The sequence below is a fragment of the Lipotes vexillifer genome, unplaced genomic scaffold (genome assembly GCF_000442215.2).
Source record: "Lipotes vexillifer unplaced genomic scaffold, Lipotes_vexillifer_v1.1 scaffold621, whole genome shotgun sequence".
NCBI classification, from domain to species: Eukaryota; Metazoa; Chordata; class Mammalia; order Artiodactyla; family Lipotidae; genus Lipotes; species Lipotes vexillifer.
The window spans coordinates 976099-991918 of record NW_006792411.1 but is presented as its reverse complement, the minus strand read 5'-3'; the positions used below and the strand labels follow the sequence as shown (position 1 = coordinate 991918).

At 40.6% G+C, this 15820-nt stretch overlaps 1 protein-coding gene across 5 annotated transcripts in view; it reads left to right on the top strand.

Annotated features, from left to right (window-relative positions):
* FBXW11 (F-box and WD repeat domain containing 11) overlaps nt 1-14811 on the top strand; it is a 136026-nt gene extending 121215 nt beyond the window's left edge. For 3 of the 5 annotated variants that reach the window (XM_007465536.1, XM_007465534.1, XM_007465533.1), the window contains 5 exons: nt 1041-1159; nt 2944-3054; nt 3929-4007; nt 5065-5250; nt 12267-14811. In XM_007465536.1, the coding sequence (XP_007465598.1) occupies nt 1041-1159; nt 2944-3054; nt 3929-4007; nt 5065-5226 (471 nt within the window). In that variant the 3' untranslated portion in view covers nt 5227-5250; nt 12267-14811. Of the gene's footprint in view, nt 1-1040; nt 1160-2943; nt 3055-3928; nt 4008-5064; nt 5251-12266 lie in introns of those variants that run through there. The other 2 variants (XM_007465535.1, XM_007465537.1) reach the window with 2 other exon arrangements.
* The last annotated feature ends 1009 nt before the right edge of the window (nt 14812-15820 follow it).

The following is a 15820-nucleotide window of genomic DNA, read 5'->3' as shown; positions in this document are numbered from 1 at the left end:
ATGGCTGCTGAGCCTGCGCGTCCGGAGCCTGTGCTCCACAACGGGAGGGGCCACAGCAGTGAGAGGGCCACAAACCCCCAAAAAAAAAAAAAAAAAAAAAAAAAAAGTTCTTTACGTGTTCTGGTTACAAGTCCCTTATCAGATAAATGATTTGCAAATATTTTCTTCCTGTGGGTTGTCTTTTCACTTTCTTGATGGTGTCCTTTGAAACACAAGTAGTTTTAACTTTGTTGAAGTCCAGTTCATCAATTTTTTTTGTTACTTGTGCTTTTATTATCATATCTAAGAAACAGTTGCCTAATACAAGGTCACAAAGATTTACTCTTGTGTTTTCTTCTGAGAGTTACAGTTTCAGCTGCTACATTTAGATCATTGATCCATGTTGAATTAAATTTTTGTATACAGTGTGACACAGGGATCCAGGTTCATCCTTTTGCCTCTGGATATCTGGTTGTCCCATTCAACTACAAATGCAGCTAATAAAATAATTCAGGGAACATTGGTTGCTTTGTGTCTCCTTATTTGGCTGGTATTAAGTGTGTCTATGGCCATCTAAGTCTTGCAGACAGCTTCACGAAAGAGGGGTTATTTGTTCCACATACATAATATTAGGAGTGATGTGTCAAAACAAATGGAGCTATTCGAGAAACTGTGCCGGAAAAGAAGAGGATGCAAAAGGTGAAGCCCTTTCACGTCAGTTACATTGGGTTTGACGTGCCACCTGGCCTAAAAACATAAAATCTGGCCCAGACCCTTCCCTCTAGGCAAATGAATGTCTGAACCATCCAGGAGATGTTCTCTTTGTGAAGATCTCAAGGTTTGGAGACTTCACAAATTCCCTCTGTATTTCATTCCAGTTTTATCACTCAGCAGCTAAGGAAATGTTATGCTATCCAATCTGTTCCCCAACCTCTCCAGCGTATTTCGTAATCAAGTATTGTGGTCATTCTTAGAAGTTCTGATTTTTTTTTTTTTAAAGGTACATTGTGCAAGGGCTTTTCTGCATTTATTCTTAAATGTATTGCTAATGTGTTGTACAGGTCTGGAGCACGAGCACCTGTGAATTTGTTCGTACTCTGAATGGGCACAAGCGAGGCATTGCCTGTCTCCAGTACAGGGATCGGCTGGTTGTTAGTGGATCATCGGATAATACCATAAGGTGGGTAGAAGTTGGTGTGGTGACAGAGTGGGCTCATTTTTGCCATAGTGTTGACTTATCTCCAGTCCTGATGCTCAAAAGACTCAGTTGTGGGGGCTGCTTCAGATAAGAAAACTTGAGGTGACTTTTATTTATCTCTCTGGTTCTGCATATACTAAAGTGGGTAAATTGTGTATGCCCTGGGTATTCTTCCAAGATTCCCCCAGTGCACAAGCTTTTATAACCTCAACTCCACCCAAGATCACTTAATACCGTAGTGCCTCAGAACAGAGGATGCTCCAGCCTGATGCTCTCCTTTCCCTTACCAGTGAGCTCCTGCCTCTCTCCCTAACAGAGGGCAGTGTACTTTATTTCTCTCTCCCAACACTGTCATCAATTCCTGTTTGGTCACTTATCTTATCTCCCTTTTTTCTTCCCAACACTCATTGTCCTTGCTTTCTAATAAATATGAATATCTTTAAACACTTTTTAATCTTATTAAGAACTTCCCTTAAATATCTATTTAATTACCCCAAGTCATTTTTCCAACTGTCCCAACATATTCTAGTAGCTTTTTTTATAATCAAATTGCCTGTTTGGGCAAAATAAGGATTGGGTTCAAGATTATTTTTTTAGAAAAAGAAAGAAAGAAAGCAAACACAGTGTAGCTTTAACTGCCAAAAGTTTTCTTTATCATTTTAAGTTTTAAGGTATCATAAAAGTCAGTTGAGAACTTGAATCTTGGTTCTGTTGCATTCTTTATGCTTGGTATTACTTAATATTTCAGAAATAGACAATTCTTAACTTCCTCATTGGAATCTCTGAGCTTCTACAAAATAATAATGTGTACTGCTGAATAGTTTATGGAAGAGAACCACTTTGGAGTTATAGTGGCAGTGTTCTCTTCACAGTAGATTAGAGAAGCCATCATCACTGACACTGATGAGAACATTTGCTGAGGATAGAATATTCATTGGGTGTATGATAGGTACTAGTGAGGAGGCTAAGAAAATGTCATTATCGAATTAATTTGCTAACTTTGTTTTGTACATGTTGGTTTGCTGTGGTTTCTTTTTGCAAATAATGTAGTTAAATCAGTGATAATTTTTTAAAAATCTCTGTTTCCAGAATTGTTACATAAATCATATACAGAGAAAAAGGCTGGATGGTAGTCACTGGGTTTATATTTCTAAGACACGGCATATGCCTAATGAGAGGCTCCCACTCTGACCTTGTAAACCTAGACAGCCCTAGGATGCAGTCTGTATCTAGGAAGGGGGATCCCTAAGCCTCATCAGGAGAGGGAGACCATTGTGCTGGTCCACCGGTTCTAACCTTGGTGGTGGAAGCCCAACCCCCTGGGCTGTATTTATTATCTTCCCCACACCTACATCCTTTTTCTTCTTTACGGCCTGCAATCCCTGTCTCCCCCCCTCCCGCCCCCAGAATTCTTCCTAGACCATTTGGCTACTTGGTTTCATCAACTCAGACATCAAGAGCATGCCTACAAACTAAATGTAATTGAAATTTCTTTGTTGGTATTATTTAAATAATAACAACATGCATGTGATTTTTAAAAGTTTCAAACTATGTAAAAGGAAATAAAATGAAAAGTAAGCCTTTCTCCCAAGTTAGTTCTTAAAAAACACATGAATGGTACAAAGGTACACACATATCTTCACATGTGTATAATGTGAACTGGGAGTGAGATAGAAATAAAGATTCCCAGGGTAGAGAAGATCACGTATGGATAGTTTGAATCATGCGTAGGAAGTTGATTCACAGAAATCTGTTTTTCATTCAAGACTGTGGGATATTGAATGTGGCGCCTGTTTAAGAGTCCTAGAGGGACATGAAGAATTGGTCCGATGCATCCGGTTTGATAACAAGAGGATTGTCAGTGGGGCCTATGATGGGTACGTGTCTCAAATTTTCAAATGCACAGCCATAACTATATGAAGAGGAAAAATAAGTACTGCATATTAAGCAGCTGTGTATGTGCTAGGTAGGTCCCATGCTAGGTATTTCTTATGTAATGGTGGATGTCGGGTATTACTATACCACTTGATCAAGTGGGGACACTGAGACCCAGAAGGATGAATTAATAAGCTTATGCTTTTAACCATTATTGTAAACTCAGGGAGTAGCTTAGGCTTTGCAGGAATTCAGTTCCTTGTCCCAGCACTAAATTAAACCAGGCTTTTTTTTTTTTTTATTTTTGGTGAGTTCAATGATAAATTTCTTTTCCCCTTTTGGTGAATTGAACACATCCTCTTTAAAAAGCCTCATGACTTTTAAAATGAGCAAATGGCAACCGTAAACCTTTCAAGATGACCTTATATATACTTCACAGACGGGTTAGTTGGTCTGTTCATACTCCTATTATTAACTTTCAGCATTTGCTTAGTTTGGAGAAAGGTATCCTTGGAATTTCACAGAGAGCCCTAGCTTCTGTCAGCAGCACCTACTCAGCCCTAGAGAGCTTCCTGATTAATGAATTTGGTGACGTAGATTATCAAGTCAGGAATTGAATTTAGATAATGTGAAGTTGTTTTCTTGTCTCCCTTCGAATAATATTTCTTCACAATTTCAGCAATTCTGAGAATGTGTAGGTCCTTATTTTTTCCAAATCAAGTGTAATTGGTTTAAATACCTTGTCAAAACATCAGCAGGTTCCCCATTAGCTTTTAAAATAGGCAGTTCGAATGCACTCCTTTCTGTCGAGGAAATGCTTGACAATATATAAAATGTTGACTTTTCCACTAATTGTGATTTCATTTTTCTTTCTAGGAAAATCAAAGTTTGGGACTTGCAGGCTGCTCTCGACCCCCGAGCTCCAGCAAGCACGTTGTGTCTGCGCACGTTGGTGGTATGTGATCTGTTGAAGGGGAAGTGCTTCCCTGTGCTGGCGGTTGGCCACCTGCAGATAGACCTCCCTGAGCCCATCACTGGAAAGCTTCTATACCTCACAGCATGCCTTCTGAGAAATGCGCTGTCCTGTTAATTTTGTTTATTAGTCAAAATCAGAGAATATTTGACATTCATATTTCTGTGACCTCTTTTATAAAGAGTATTAACACAACTTAAAATATGAAAGCAGGCTTCCTCATTTGTAGGCGGACTGGTTTCCTCCTAGAACATAAAGTATTTCCTGTCTGCAAGTTTGGGAGATTTCCTAATATGGGTATCTGTGGTTGTGTTGTGTTTTATAACTCAGCACATTTTTGTACTATTATGGTGGACTTTCCCCTCAATCTGTATTCTACGGATTATTGCTTGGCATATAGGAATACTTTATTTTTATATATTAATCTTGTTTTACCAAGCTCATTATTTCTAACAGTCTATTTACTTTTGTATTTTTGAGGAGACAGTTGTTTGAAAATATTGATAAGAGTTTTCTTATTTTCAGTAGTTTTACCTTCTATTTTTCCTCTCCTTTCATTGACTAGGAGAACATGCAGAACTTGAGTCAGGGCCATTCTTGTTTTCTTCTTGATTTTAATAGGAAGACTTCTGGTATTTCACCATTAATTTTGATGTTAGCTGTGGTTTGAGATAGATATGCTTGGTGGTGTTAAAAACACTATTCTTCTGGTCCTAGTTTTTCCAGTGTATCAAGAATGGGTATTAAATATTGTTGCTTACCTTCTTAAGACCCTTTGTAAGATGATCACATAGTTTTTCTTCTTTGACATATTAATGGGCCAGGATCTAGGACACAAAGTTAAATTAAAGAAAAAGCCTAGAAGGGAAGGCAGAATCTGTGTTCCTAGGGTGAAGGACAAAGCTCAGTAAAGCTCTGGAAAGTTATTTAGGAAGCCTGGATAAGGAGCTGTATTTTCAGCCTGTGCCAACTCCCTGGTAGTGAGATAGGAGGGATTGTAAAGATTTCGTTTTATGCATAAAGCTGTTATGTCTCACAGGAACATTCTGGACGTGTGTTTCGGCTACAGTTTGATGAATTTCAGATCATCAGCAGCTCCCATGATGACACAATTTTGATTTGGGATTTCTTAAATGTGCCTCCCAGTGCCCAGAATGAGACCCGTTCTCCCTCCAGAACATACACTTACATCTCCAGATAACAGTCTGCACTTTACCTGTTTCAGGTGAGTACTTCCCCCACTTTTAATTTTGCTGATTGAATTCACCTTCCCTTTGGGGAAATTTTATGATTTGGGTTCCTTTCTCAGTAATAGGAACATTAGATGCATCAACTTTGCAGAGTTCTAGCATAAGGCTAGATCTTTATGGTCACATCAAAATAAGATATAAATCTGAATCCTGCTTATTGTGGGTTTTCATATTGGTAGGCACCATGGTTCCTGTTTTTTAAAACTTTTCCCAGGTCATACCAATTTAGTCCCAGTAAAGTCCTCCAAATTGTTTTGCGGTGCAAGGATCTCCTTTTTCTCTTTCTTTCCTGTCTTTCAGTCCTATCTTTTATTTTTAAAAAAATCACCATCAGGCAAACACTTAAAACTACCTCCCCTCCCCACCCCCCCATTACAATCCACCCACCACCACCATTCCCTAGGGTAGGAATCAAAGAAGGGTGTTCGTTGAGAGAGCCCCTAAAACTCGTTCTTCATCCATTAGACACAACAGGTACCCTGGAAGCCAAGTCCTTTGCTCCGGTAACAGGAAGACTTAGGGCCATGATAACATTGATGATGGCATGTTTTGATTACTAAGGGTGTCCAGCTAGAGGATGAGAAGCCTTGCTTGGCAGCGTCCTTGGGACTGATGACCATGTTCATCTGGAGCAGTATTCCCAACTCTTGAGAATTTTGCGAGGGGGCCTGTGAATTCTGTGCACATTATAACTTTGTAGATTGAATAAATAATGTTTGTGCATATTTGTACTGTCATGTATATATGTATGTAAAGACTGCGTTAATAAAATTCATATTTATGTAAAAACATTACTTAATGCTTAGTAGCTTTTTGTCATTGTATATTTTCCTGTTCATTGAATATTAAAAATGTAAAGAAAGTCCGTGCGTAGAATTGTGAAATTTTGGGGGTGAAAAGATAGGGAATCACTGCTTTCTAGATCACTAAGTTGACATCTTTTCAGATACTCCTTATTTCTGCTCCAGGAAGTTTATCTTATTCAGGGTCGGCAGGCTACAGCTGGAGGCCAAATTTGACCCACTGCCTTATTTCTTTTATCCTTACCATAGCAATCTAAGAATAGTTTTTTGCACTTTTAAATACTTTGAAACAATTAAAAGAAGAATATTATTTTAGAACATGTGAAAATTATATAAAATTCAAATTCCAGCGCCCATAAATAGTTTTATTGGAACACAGCCACAGCTCATCTGTTTATGTATTGTCTGTGGCTGTTTTCGTGCTTCAGTGGCAGTGCTGAGTAGGTGCAAAAGAGACTGTGTGGCCTGAAACATGTACAGTCTGGCCCGTTAAGAAGAAGCATGCGGGCCTCTGGTCTTGCCCCTGTTCCATCTATTAGTGATAAACCAAGGATCTGCATCAGGAATGGCAAATGCATTGTTTCTTCATGCCAACTCAGTTTGATCCGTAGTGACTGGCTGGTGTACTGCCTTTGGAAGGATGATGGGACCCCACGTGGACCCAGAAGGCCTGAGTGCCTCGATGGCTTGGCTGTGCCTCCCTGGCTATAGGATCTGAGCCACAGTAGTGACCTGTAAGCCACATAAATAGTTGCCGTTCCTGGTCTCAGCTGTGTTCATACTGGCTCTTGTGACAGTGGCCACCTCCCTTGCTGCTTTCTCTCTGGATAGATTCTTCACAAGTCAGTTGAGAAATTCACATGGCAGAATTTTTACGTTTATTGAATTATAGGAAATTACAGAGGAAGAAGGCAAGGATCTCTTTTTTGGGGGGGGGGGTGGCGCTGCATTTGATCTTCGTTGGCGGTGCGCGGGCTTCTCACTGCGGTGGCTTCTCTTGTTGCAGAGCACAGGCTCTAGGCGCGTGGGCTTCAGTAGTTGTGGCTTACGGGCTCTAGAGCGCAGGCTCAGCAGTTGTGGCGCACGGGCTTAGTTGCTCCGCGGCCTGTGGGATCCTCCCAGACCAGGGCTCAAACCCGCGTCCCCTGCATTGGCAGGTGGACTCGTAACCACTGCGCCACCAGGGAAGCCCGGCAAGGATTTTTTGAGTGATTGCTCTTCCCCGCCTCAACCTCCCTTTGCCCCAAACCAAAGAAATACATAAGGAAGGAGGAAGGGACCCAAATGAAAACTGATTTCCTCCTTCCTGGTCTCTTCTCCCTCTTCAGCCCACCCTTCATCCTGCTACCAGCTGTGGTCATCTTAGCCCTGCCTCTCCTCTTCACTAGCTTCCTTTTGTTTTCAGGAGCCAGGCTTAGCTAAGATTAGCTAACAGAAATTTCAATATCTAGCTCTTAACCTCCACCCCAGCCTTGCATTCTTCCCTCCCAAAAATCCGGGGCTCCAACCAGACTGAATTCTGTTTAATTTCCCTAATTACACTTCAGTAGTACAGACCTCTGCCACCTCCCTTCCCTTGCTTGTGTTGTTAGGGTTTTGTGGATACCACCACACCCCCACTCCTTTACTTCGTCTGACTTAATTTATTATTCGGTATTGAAATAATTTGCATGCCTGTCTCTCTTACAAGGCGAGGAGCTCCTTTTATTTTGGAGCCCCAGTATCTAATAGAGCACACAGTGTATTATGAGTGCTTGTTGACATTTGTTGGTCAAGTGATGCCCGGGGCCAACATGACATCTTTGTGCTCTTTCTCCTGGGCCAACAAGAATTTGCCCATAAATAAATATGTGTGAAACTGCAGTGTATTCATACACCTTCCACAAACATAAAGATAACAGCTCAGTAAGAAATTGAAATAAGTTGTCTAAAGTGGCATAGTCAAGTACTAGATATATTCCTTACATATAGACAGGTACCTAGATGTACACATCTCCCTCTGCCCTGCCCCCTTCACCTTCGCGAAGCCCCACTGCTGTTTTTGAATCAGTTTTATTGAGGTATGATTTTTGTAAAACAGATTGTACCCATTTAAATTATACTGTTTTGTGACAAGTATTTACGAATGTATACACCCCTGCAATTTCCTCCACACTCCAGGTAAGAATATTTTTGTCACCCCCCAGAAGTTCCCTTGTGTCCTCTTTGTAGTCAGAGCCTGATCCCATCACAGCCTTAGCAAACACTGACCTGCTTCCTTTCGCTAGATTAGTTTACACTTTCTACAGCTGCACTGTCCACTTTGTGATGTTTTTTTTTTAAATTTATTTATTTAATTAATTTATTTTTGGCTGTGTTGGGTCTTCGCTGCTGTGCGTGAGCTTTCTCTAGTTGCAGTGAGCCAGGGTTGCTCTTCACTGCGGTGCGCGGGCTTCTCACTGTGGTGGCTTCTCTTGTTGCGGAGAACAGGCTCTAGGCACACGGGCTTCAGTAGTTGTAGCGCACGGGCTTAGTTGCTCTGCGGCATGTGGGATCTTCCCGGACCAGGGATCAAACCCGTGTCCCCTGCATTGCCAGGTATATTCTTAACCACTGCGCTACCAGGGAAGTCCCTGCACTGTCCACTTTGATAGTTACGAGCCGTATGTGGCTATTAAGCTCATGAAATGTGTCCGGTTTGATTTAGGAACTGAAGTTTTAATTATATTTGAATTGAATTGAATTGGATTTTCAATTGTATTTAATTATACTTCATTTAAACTTAAATTTAAATAGCTACATGTAGCGGGCTTCCCTGGTGGTGCAGTGGTTGGGAGTCCGCCTGCCAGAGCAGGGGACGTGGGTTCGAGCCCTGGTCCGGGAAGATCCCACGTGCCGCAGAGCAGCTGGGCCTGTGCGCCACGGATGCTGGGCTTGCGCTCTGGAGCCCGCGAGCTGCGGCTGCTGGGCCTGCGTACCACAATTACTGAACCCTGTGCACCTGGAGCCTGTGCTCCGCAGCGGGAGAGGCCACCGTGGTGAGGGGCCCCCGCTCACTGCAGCTGGAGGGAGCCCGCGTGCAGCAGTTGGAGACCCAGCGCAGCCAAAAATTTTTTTAAATAAAATACAAAAAAATAAATAGCTACATGTAGCTAGTGACTACCGTGTTTGGACCAGCATCGTTGTAAGAGTTTATATGCTTAGGTTTTACATTTAGGTCTTTGACCCGTTTAGTATTAATTTTTGTGTATGGTGTTTTTTATAGTTGTTGTCTAGTTGTTGTCTAGTTGTTCCAGCTCTTTTGGGTTAAAAGACTGTCCTCTTCCCATCGAATTGTTATAGCACTCTGTCAAAAACTCAATTGACCACTTGTTTGTTGTACTTTTTCTGGCCTCTGTTCTGTTCTGTGATCTGTGGCTATCCTTTTGCCAATACCACGCTGTGTAATAAGTCAGTTTTAAAAAAATTGTTTTGACTCTTCTAGGTCCTCTTGGTTTTCGTACTCATTTTTGAATGAAATCGTCAAATTCTGTGAAGTCTATGGGATTATGATCAGGACTGCATTGACTCTAAAGGTCACCTTGGGGAGAATTTCCGTCTTTAACAAATGCCGAGTCTTCTAGTCCATAAACCCAGGGTATCTCTTTACTATTTAGGTCTTCTTCAGTTTCTCTTCAGCAGTGTTGTGCAGTTTTTAGTGTAGAAGTCTTGCACACCTTTTGTTGAGTTTATTCTGTTCTTAATTTTTCATTTTCTGAGCTATACATTCTCTCTGCATTGCTTTGACTATATCCCAATGCTTCTGCTTTTATTTTCCCACATAGATAAATAGATAAAATAGAACACAGACAACTACAATTGTGGCTGGGCTTCTGGAATGGATAGGGTCAGGGGAGTAGGTATATCATACAACAACTTAAGTATACCTCTTTTGTAGTTTGGATATGTGTTTGTGTCTTTCCACGTCAAAGAAGCACATGATAAAACCTAAGACATCTGTAGTATGTTTTCTCCCCCTCTGGCGAATTTGATAGATGAATTATAGAACATAGTAAACTTTCACAAATTGGACAACTTTTATATACTACTTTAAAATGCCGTGAAATTAGATTCCTTTGATTGAGAGATGAAATGATCACCAATGCCGTTTCTCTCATTGGCTGTGGTGGAAAGGAAACTGTAGTGTTACTTCTTCTAGGCCCTCCTCTTGCCCCCTTTTTGGGAACCTAAGAACAACTGCCTTGTTGTGATCCACAATTATAAATCAGTGGAAAAATCTTATCTGCTTTTTAAGCAGCACAAGCAATGAAACCTCAAATGTGTTTGTCTCTTCAAAGTGAATTACTTTTGACAACCTTGGCAGTCAACTTTATAGATTTTATTGCTCTTTTCCAAATTCTTTTCATTTATTGTAACATGAAAAAAATTATTACCATGTGATGCTGTAAAATTTATGCATAATAAGAAACACTACCCTAATGATGAAAAAAAAAAAAAAAAAAAAAAATTATGGTTGATAACTGTGCTTTTTTTTTTTTTCTTTATTGTGAAATTGTTGCCTGTCAGTAATGTCACTATTTGTCTAAATTATTGTTCCTAATGGCAAAATCATGTTTGATTGTTTGGATATGCACCTGTTATATATTTATATCCCCCCCCCAGCTTTTCATTATTATAAAACACATGATTCTTTCAGCTTGATCTTTGCCCAACCTTTTATTACCTTTGGATAGAATTCTAGAAATGTCTGCAGTGTCTAGGTTGAAAGCTATGATGTTTAAAGAGGTTTGATACTTAAGAGTTGTGTTACCCTCCAGAAGAGTTACGTCAGTTGACATTCCCACCAGCAGCGTTTGAGAGTGCTGACTTCTTATCTCTGGGTGTTAATATTTTTAAAATAATTCAAACACTCTTACATATCCTTCATGGGAAAACAGTGGCAGGTGAAATTGTGACTCTGTCTTGCATTCATTTGGAAGCTTATTAGGATTCTTGTGAAATTAGGATTTTGTGGAAATTAACAACCTTTTAGGAAAATTGCCTTTAAAAATTATATATATACAAGCTTTAAAAGCAAAACAAAACCAAACAACCACCCCCACCCCACCCCTTTTCTTTTTCTCTCTCTCTTTTTGGCCATAGAATTTTAGACCTAAAGGTGACTTAGATCTTCCAGGCCAGTGGTTTAGTGCAGTGTTTGGAAAGGGTTGTAACTTACTAGTGGTTGTGAAATCATTTTAATGGATTTTGACTTTGTGTGAAATTTAGGATATAAAATGTCAGCCTGCATTGTCCATAGTAATGATTAGTGTTGTTTCCTGAATGTTCTGCGTAGGGGTATGTGTGTGTATTTACATACACGGATGAATGTAGAGATTGTGATTAAAATGCGTTCCTGACTCAAGGTCATGGTCAAAAAAATATAGAACATCCAGTTGTCTTCCCCTCTACATTGTGTTGTCCTTTTATAAATGATTTATTTCAAAAAGAAGTAATTTCTGACTGTTGGCATTCTGTTTAGAAGGAGTACTCTGTTTACTAGCTTTTACATATTTTTGTTTCACAGTGATAGATGAAGACTCTTGGTCGGTCATGAGAGAGGTCCTGGTGGCCTCTGGATGGCGTAAATTTAAGATTATGCTAAATATAAAATCTAACATTAAGCATATTTTGTTACATGCATAAGTTTTAGCAGCATGAAAGATGATAGGTTATAGGGTCAGTCATCTCTTAGAATCCCCTCTGTCACTTAACGGCTAATGCTTGCCTTTTTTTTTTCTTCTTCTGGAAGCATAGTTGATTTACAATGTTGTGTTAATTTCTGCTGTACAGCACACTGACTCAGTAATACACACATAAATACATTCTTTTTTATACTCTTTTCCATTATGGTTTATCCCAGGATATAATGGCTAATGCTTTAAACCAAATAATGTTTCTGAGCCTCAGTTCTCTTATTTGTAAAGTAGGTATAATAGTTTCTACCTTATAAAGTTCTTGAGAGGTTTAAATAAACCTGATACCTGGTATGTAATATGCGCAAAACAACTTGCAACTTCTATTTTGATGCTGATTATTTTAAAAATCAGTGTTACGTGTGCGTAAGTGCATACACGTCTGTGTGGATGTGGATGGGCTGTGGTGTATATCTCCATGTCTAACCAGAATATCCATCCATACTCCCTTTGTTTTTGTTTTTGTTTTTTCAGGGTTTCCTAGTCTTGAACTACTGGCTACATGGCTACCAAATGCCTAAGGGAGTTCTTCACAGCTGAGTTACGAAGCTGGAATTGGTTCTAGACGCTGGGTAGATGCAAAGCAGCCTAACTCTTCAAGTACCGCCATTTCTCACCTCCGATTCCGGCCTCTACTTTGAGAAGGATACCTTAGCTTCACCGACTTTCAGTAGTACAGAAGCCCATTTCCTCCCCCGATCAGTGAAAAGAAACCTATCGCTTCAAATGTAAATTGTTCGTATAAAAGGAACGTACAGGCTGTTTTACAGAAGTAAATCGACCGTCAAGAGAAGACTTGGCCTCTAATTTATATTGCTTTGCACTTTGGTCTGATACTAGGAAACAGCATTCTTCGGTGAAATTTTGGGTGCCAAACACCTACCCAGAATGTCCAGGGCTTTCCTTTTCAGAAGTTAGCATTCTCCTTTTGACCGTCCAAGTCATTATGAATTGTGACTTGTATTAGGAACGTGTTGGACGATGGAAACATTTCTCTGGGTTGTTTTAGTAATATTTTTTGGATTATACTTCCTTTCTGTACCAATTTCTTTTAATTTAAAGAACTGTAAGCCAGGTTATATTATCTCCCAACAGGTAATATAGCTCTTTTCTTTTATTAACTGTTCTCTGTACCCGCAACCATCTCCTGATATTTGGTAGAGTAACACCTTTACATGTGTGCTTGCCTCCTAATTTAAAATACTGTATCCGCATGTAGATATAATGTACATAACAGTTTAACCTCAAGGTTGCTCGAGTCAGGGCCCCCGTGCCTGAGACACTAATGCAGAGTGTGTTCGCCCTTAGCCGTGGGCTGGACTCAAGAACCCGCTACCAGGGTTGATGTGGATTACCTAGAGCCCTTCCTGCAGTATTCATATGGTGTTCTTATTTTGTCATTGTCATTGTCATTGTGCGTGTGGTGTGTGTGTGTGTGTTTTAATGGGAATCTTGTTTTAAGATGTAATTTCTAAAGTTTAACACAAAATGTTTTATTTGTTGTGCAGTATATACAATAGAGGAGGTACCTTAAATACTTTGGTTATTCTTTTCCTCATCAGTACTCCTAAGTACTCGTGGTCACTTCCCATAGCATTCATTTGACTCCACCGTCACAGGTCACACTCTGTGTGTTAGTAACCCTGGGAAGGGAAGAGCGAGAAGGCCCCCGCTGACTGGCTTTCCCGGCTCTGGCATTCGTGCGTCCTGCCGTTGTCAGGTGGTAGCAGGGCCCACTTGTGTGTTGGAGCCTGGGACCCGCGTCAGGCTGGTTCAAGGGCCCATCTTGAGTGGAAGGGTCCTCCCAGGTGGTGTGAAGCCTCAGGCTCATGATCCCATCCCTGTCATCTCTGGTGTCGCCTGCTGCCGTGGCCCCGGCAAGCTCTCCTGACTCCCGAGCGCTCCGCAGCCCGAATGTGTGAATGGCACCATCATGCTGACGTGCATGGAAAGGACTTTGGCATCTGGTTGGTACTCCTTTTCCCTTGTTCAATATTAGGTTTTGATTTGCCCCTTGCCATTGTTTCCAAAGATCAAGGAATGTTGCTAACATTTTAAAGGACCAATGAGAACTTCCTGTAACTAAACCTCTTCCCGTGGAAGCACACTCTCCCACTGAGGGGAAGGTGCCTGGGCTCTGTTTTGTCCTTTACATTGAGAATGGTGTGGGAATCAATGTGTGTGTCTGTGGTTGTTTATTGGGTTGGTTTGCTTTTTTGTTTTCCTTTGTCCTTTTTTAAAAATACATCCTTCCCTCCTACATGTTAGTAAATTAATTTCTGGTTTTGAAAAGTTGAGTCTCAAAGTGTTAAAAAAAAAAAAGAAATCTCCGTTCAGCGGGTGGATGTTGTAACCCTGGCAGCCGTTGTGAAAGTGACTTAACTTTGACCACTCTTACCTTACAGCTTTAATATCAGATTGGTTAGGAGAGCCCAGGGGGCAGGGCAGGGTGGGGCAGGGGAGGAGGCAATTCTGAACGAATGGACTTTCCGTGGTTGTCTCTGCATGTTTAATATAGAAATTCTGGTTCCTTGGGAGATCATGGCCTTTGAATATGCACACAACCTTTGAATTGTGCCTACTAAATTATAGCAGGGGACTTTGGCACCCGAGGAATTCTGACTTTCTGGGATTATAGTAGTAATTCCCAGCTGTACTCTGGACTTTATTTTGCTAACCATAATTGAGAAACTGTAAATTACTGCTATATTAATGTTTTAAAGCACTGGGATAGTCTAATTCTAACTTGTAATTAATTATGTTTGCCAATAACTGAAATAAATTTGTGTCTGAACAGCTATTGAAACTGTTAAATTGTACAGATATTATTCACGACAGCTTTGTACTGTGGAATGCGCTTAATAAAAAACAAAAAGTTTGACCTTTGTCCAATAAATTGCTAAGTAATGTCAATAAATCAAGTATGAGTATTATGCAGTACACCTGATCTGGCTTCATGCAATTGTTACTTCAGCTACTAATTCAAAGCCAATACTCTTAATAAAGTGTTGCAATACTCTGATGTTCTGTTAAGAAATTTTTCAAAAAAAAAAAAACTGTTAACGTGCTGTCAGTAATTCAGGGACATACAATTAAAGTTTGTAGATTGAAAAAATCATCTGCTCTGTACAGGGAGGTTGAAGACAGAGTACTTTGTTTGGTGTGGGAGAACTGGTATGAGATAATGCCAGTCCATGCCCTGGGGCTGGTTCAGAACTCCTCCCCAGCAAATCTGCTTTCCACAAGTGCTTAATTGCCTCGCAAGTTACTGCGAAAATGGTCCCTTAAACGTGCCAAATGGCTCGGGGTGGGAGTAGATCCTCTGATTCTCGAAGGGGTGGGGGTGGGGGGGCAGTGTGAGAAGTGCAGCTGCAGCCCTCTCCCCCTTACACATCGGACATGAAATTGTTGTCTTTCCTTTTGGCAGATTGACACATCACTGGTTGAGGACTAGAGCAGAAGGAAATACAGTATCTGCAGGATTCTGCTCAGGAGGCCTGCATAGTAGCAGAGTTTTCCTGATAACTAGATTCCGCCAGCCCTTAGCCGAATTGGTAATGTAGGCTTTTAGATGAAATTAGAGTAATTCTGTACAGTTTTGCCCCCACTCATTTTTCTTGTAAAAAAAATGTTTTAGAAATAGCTAGTATGCGTACGGTTAAGAAAACCAATTTACAAGCCATAAAAGCTAGTGTACAAAGTGGTTCTCCCTTTCACTCTTGACCCTCCGTCCCCCAATCCTTGTTAACCAGTTTTTTGCATATCCTCTAATGGATAATAGTCTGTGTCTGGAAGGGTGTGTGTACGTATGTGTCTATGCCTACCTACCTGTCTGCATACAAACATACATACTGTCCCCATGCCCTGTAACATTAATGGTAGCGTGCTGTACTGCACCTTTTCATCTAGTCTTCTTGAGATTATATCCTATGTCAGTGCATGTAATTCTACCTCATTCTTGCTGATGGCTGCCTAGTATTTGGTTATAAGGATATTCCATACGTTATTTAGTTCCTCGAGCATCAGGT